Source organism: Xylocopa sonorina, unplaced genomic scaffold (assembly GCF_050948175.1).
Source record: "Xylocopa sonorina isolate GNS202 unplaced genomic scaffold, iyXylSono1_principal scaffold0140, whole genome shotgun sequence".
Taxonomy (NCBI): domain Eukaryota; kingdom Metazoa; phylum Arthropoda; class Insecta; order Hymenoptera; family Apidae; genus Xylocopa; species Xylocopa sonorina.
This window is the reverse complement of record NW_027490211.1, coordinates 387,475-392,500: the sequence shown is the minus strand read 5'-3', so window position 1 is coordinate 392,500 and position 5,026 is coordinate 387,475. Positions and strand designations below refer to the sequence as shown.

At 41.6% G+C, this 5,026-nt stretch overlaps 1 protein-coding gene across 1 annotated transcript; it reads right to left on the bottom strand.

Moving 5' to 3' along the window:
• Positions 1 to 1,312: 1,312 nt before the first annotated feature.
• LOC143432401 (uncharacterized) lies at positions 1,313 to 3,360 on the bottom strand. The gene is made up of 5 exons (XM_076909089.1): positions 3,319 to 3,360; positions 3,261 to 3,275; positions 3,012 to 3,125; positions 1,717 to 2,941; positions 1,313 to 1,668 (listed from the first exon to the last, which is right to left on the bottom strand). Exons 1-5 carry the CDS (start codon positions 3,358 to 3,360, stop codon positions 1,313 to 1,315), a joined length of 1,752 nt encoding a protein of 583 aa, XP_076765204.1.
• Positions 3,361 to 5,026: the final 1,666 nt, after the last annotated feature.

Genomic DNA, 5,026 nt, shown 5'->3' with positions numbered 1-5,026 from the left:
TTAAGACTTCTAGATAAATAATACCCGTTTTTGATAAGCGATTAATCAGTAGATCACATATATCATTGTCTTTTAATGCGTTTCCGCTTAGTATGTAAACACTGTCCTAATATATGACCAAGTGTTTCTGGAGTATGGTGACACTTGCGACAATGGATATCTATGTTTATCTTAAACTGGTACAAAACAACCCTAGTGCCTACAGTATTAGTACGTAACCTTATCGCGTTAATCTAACGCGAGCCACGAAGCAACTTGGGGTTTTGCAGCCAATAATTTCCAATCCTATCTTTCGCAAAGTAGTGTGCACCTTGACCTTATAGACGTTTCTCCTGCCAGTCCTTTTGATCTTTTCTTTTCAACTTTATCTTTACTTCATATATTTCATTAATCGTTGGTGGCCAATTTAGTTGATACTTTTCAGCTACGTTTTTGTAGAATTTTGTTAAACTAGTGTGTTCCAAGGCCAATCGAGTAATCTCATCTTCAGACTGAGACATTTTAACACCGCTTTTAAGTTGTGAGAGTAATATTACATTTTTTAATCTTAATAATCCTAAACCCCCATCTTTCCTAGGTGTATAACAGAAGCCTATTGATGTTGAATTTGGTAAATGCAACATATTCTTTATTTCCTGTCTTATTTCTCTATCCAAAACAGCTAGTAAAGTTGCACTAGGCGGATTCATTATTAAACTATAAATAAATTTAGGTTGAATATATATTTGAAATAAATCTAATTTTTGTGCAGGTTTAAGTTTTAACTTTAAAGTATTTCTAAGGGGAAAGTAAAAGGGGACCTCCCCTTAAGTAAAAGGGGACCTGAGACATTCTTTTCTAATACACCCCAGGAGCTAAATTTTGTACCTAAATAATTAAAAGTGTTGTCTGGTTCAATATAGGGGATTTTTTCATTATTAACCATTATAGATGGATCTTCAATATACCATGACCTTCTACTATGTACAATTTGAAATGTAGCACATTTAGGAACTGATAATTCCATATTTAACTGCTTTAAAATCTTACTTAAAGTATTTATTTGACGACGTGCCGCTTCTTTACTTTTTGCCAGAAGGACGATATCATCTGCAAAGGCTAGAACCGACAAATTTTTACCTCCTATTTCAATACCGTCATTATGTTCCTGGAGTTGATTCAAAAATGGATCGAGTACAATGTTAAATAAGAAGGGAGAGAGCGGGTCTCCCTGCTTTACACGGCGCTTAAGATTTATTACGGTTTTTTCACCATTAGCGCACGTAATACGCGTTGAACAATCATTATACATGTCGGCAATAATATTACATAACTAACTAGGAACCCTTGCTCTATCTAGTTGTTTAAGAATTGCTTGATGCGGCACGGTATCAAACGCTTTTGCAATATCCACTATTGTTACCACTCCTCCGTTCACACTTTTCATTACTTGAATAGCGTCCGTAAGTATTGAAACATTACATCTGCATCCGTCTTCACGAGTAAATCCTTTTTGACGAATATTAATATTAATAAACTGTCCTAACTTTTTATCCAAAATTCCTGAGAAGATTCTGGCTATAATTGGCCCGATTGTAATTGGACGCCAATTTTTAACATTATTTAAATCTGAGTTAACCTTAGGAATTAAAGTAGTTCTGTTAATTTTCCAAACTCGAGGGTAATATTCTCATCGCAAAAGTATATTAAATAATTTAGTTAAGATTTCTGGCGTACCTTTTTTAACAAGATGAATTCTCTTTACTCCATCGGTACCTGCTGCTGAAGTAAAGTTAGTTCGTTTTAATCTATCTATTACATCTTGAACCGACATATTAGGGCAAACTTCCATCATGCTTCGCCTATCGCTGTTTATTGGCATATAATTACTCTGTGGGTTGGTTGCTTCCCATAATTTCTTATAAAATTGATCTACTACCGAAGCTTGGGGTAAAGTAGATCTATCCGTCATAAAAGAAGAATCTCCTTTAATAGCGTAATCAGCTAGGCGTTTTGGGCATTTTTTAAACAACTCTTGACACCTTGCGTAGGCAAAACGCTTTCTAGAGGCATGATTGGTTGAATGGGGATCGGATGACTGCCTAGTATTCATTCGATTCCGTTTTTGTTTATTAGCCCTATTATTTTTGCTTTTATTTTTATTTCCGCTTGATGTATCTACGTCAATTAACACAGGCTTAAGTGTTTTATCTATAAATTGCTCTATTTTTTCCTTAATATTTACATTTATAACTTCATTTGCATTTAACTCAGTTAATATAGCGTCCAATTCAATATTTGCTCTTTCGAATTTTGAGCCTTCTGGTAGTTCAATAGTTTTAATATAGTCTAAAATAAAGGAATTCCACTCATTATCACTCACGGTTGTACTTATATTTATCATTTCTTGTGGCTCGTCTTCATTAGCACTAAGATATATTTCTTCTTCAGACTCGGAACTCGAACACTCAACTTGTGCTGTACTGTTAGCTCTAAGTCGCCGCCTCTTGTCGCTAATTTGCTTACAAGATGTAGATGATAGAAATTTCTGAATTTCTTTATTAATTTGGCGCTTATTCTGAAACCTTCGCCTACGTTCGATCAGCAGATTAACTTCATCTTGGGTCCACTCATACGCTTTACGACCACCAGTTTTTTTGCTTTTCATTTGTAGCATTCGTTTTTGGTTCCGAACTTCTGGATGTTTACTACGTTCATGGGTCGAGAGGCCACTTTGTGAATTAAATCTGAGTTCACAGTGCTCACAGGAGTACGGTAACGAGGTATCAGGCGGCCCCTTACATTTCGGGTAATGGCATACCCAATTATGAATGCCTTTAAACTGTCGAAGGCATTTACTGCAAATATAATGTATTAATTCTTGTTTATGATACTGGGTGATTTGCGATTTTAGGTCCTCATATTTAACAGGCCAATATGCATGCCCTTTTGGAGACAACAGCTACATGTCGAGTTCGGAGTGAGTAGTAACTCTATTTTAAATTGTATGGCTGAATTCGTAGTCCGTTTACTCGCCAGGGCGTCAACAATGGTTCCCTGATCAGTAGCGGATAAATCCGCCACGAGCGAAATGGAACCTGATTCGCTCGTGTCGAGGCGTCATTAACTGTGTCCATTATTTGTTTCTAATAATAAATGTGAAATCGATACATCAAATCCCCACGTTTCCTCTCTTGTCCATACATCTGCGATTGTCTGCATCAAAATACAACCGGGCGCACCTTGGTGCTGAATCAAAATTTTGTTTACTGCCAAAGTACAGTATTTCTAGCTATCTAGCCAGTACAATACAGATCTTAATTTGTACTCTTAACTTACGGCACAGTTTACCGGTTGTTGCTGGACCTCATTTAGCCACATGCTTCAGCCAGATAATCAACCAATAAGTCAACCATCACGTGTTAGCGGCGGTACCTATGGGAGGTAGAGGACCAGCTAGAGTCGGGAGAGGCTAAAGGACCTAATGAAAGGTCTATATTGCGTATCACCGACCCAGGTAACTATGACTCTCTTAAGCGTGCACGCGGATCCATCAGCGCCACTCGATGTAAAGGCCACTCCCTATCCCTCCGCACCTCCACGAGGTGGGAGCCAGGCAACGTCCGATTCATAAGAATCGGGCGGCAGAGCCGGAGGGAAGGCGCCGATGGAGCCGCGGGTACCCTTAAGAGAGTCATAGTTACTCCCGCCAAGTGGGGAAGCGGATTACCCCCCCCCCCCACTGAGCGTTCCCAAAAAATTGTTAAAGAAGATTTCTCAAACATTTCAAGGTTTACATAGAGTTTTTACTCTTACCTTTTCTTATCTTCATTGGTGAAGGCCTTTCGGTTGATCGAAAGGAGTAAAATCTGAGTAAATCGAATATTGAGAAAGGCCATAGCGGGCACTTCGGCACCTTTTGCCGTTAACAGGCAGCATACAACGGGTGATAGCAACCCTCATTAGCCTCTAACGGGTTTTTTCTTAAATACTTACTTATAGTGTGTTTATGTTCTGTAGCGGTTAAGTTAGTATAGTCTTTAGTTAGTTGTTAGTTGATAGTGACCTAATATCTAATTAATCTCGTTCTTATTAGTAGTAGTGACTTTTTCCGAAATGAAAGTTGTGCGATGCGTCGTAACAGATCCGGAGCGATGGACCCCAACCTAATAGCCAGGCTACGTGCTATACGGGTCGGTGCGAATTGGGACGGGGAAGAATCGAGTAGTGACGAAGAGTGTGGACCCGTGCCCCTGGGACCAGTTACTCGAATGGAGGTACCTGCCGATATCATCAAGCAGTACCAGATGCAGGGGGTAGCAGCCAAGCGGAAACACGTGCCGCCGACTCCCAAGCCTAAGGAGAAGAAAGAGCCGAAAGAAGCCGCCCCTCCTAGGAAGATCATCAGGGATGTGGCTCCGGCGCCAGTTCAGCACAAGCCCCAAAGGTGTGCCACCGTATCCGGGCCGGGGGTAGAACTGGGAGATTCACACAGTAGCCCAGAACCGGAGAACGTGAAACAGTATTTCACGGGGGACGTCGAGCGTTTCAATGACGGAATGCTGACGCATGCGTGTACAGAGAGTGGTTCGCCGACATCCGAGATGAGTCGTCTCGTTACGTGGGCCGCGATGAACGGGGCTGGGCCTGTTCTGCCCACAATTGCCAATTGGAGGCAGCCTACGATCTGGGAGGATCGGGCTGCCAGATTGGCCGTCGCCACCGAGGAGGAAGTGGATGGCGCAGTATTTCGCAATTCAGCAGCGAAAGATGCCGGGAAGATGCCGCCCGGTAAGCAGGGTGCCCGAGAGGAGGGACCCGATGAAAAAAGGCCAAAGACCAGGCCAGTAAAAAAGAGAAAATCACTCAGCGTACGAGCAATGGCGATTGCAGTACAAATCAAAGACGACCCCGCCCGCATCATGGGCGTCTTGGGGAGCGGAGGGGCAAACAGGAGGTGGGCTACGGCAGTAGCTCAAGCCCTACGGAAACAAGGGATCGGTGGCGGAACACTGAAAAGATGGGAGACTGAGTCTCTAGGCTACGC

Coding starts and splice junctions, on each gene's coding strand:
- LOC143432401 (XM_076909089.1), bottom strand. CDS start 3,360: ATGTGGCTAAATGAGGTCCAGCAACAACCGGTAAACTGTGCC. Junction 2,942..3,011: donor CATTGTTGACGCCCTGGCGA/GTAAACGGACTA, acceptor CTCGACATGTAG/CTGTTGTCTCCAAAAGGGCA. Junction 1,669..1,716: donor AATTCATCTTGTTAAAAAAG/GTACGCCAGAAA, acceptor TTTTGCGATGAG/AATATTACCCTCGAGTTTGG.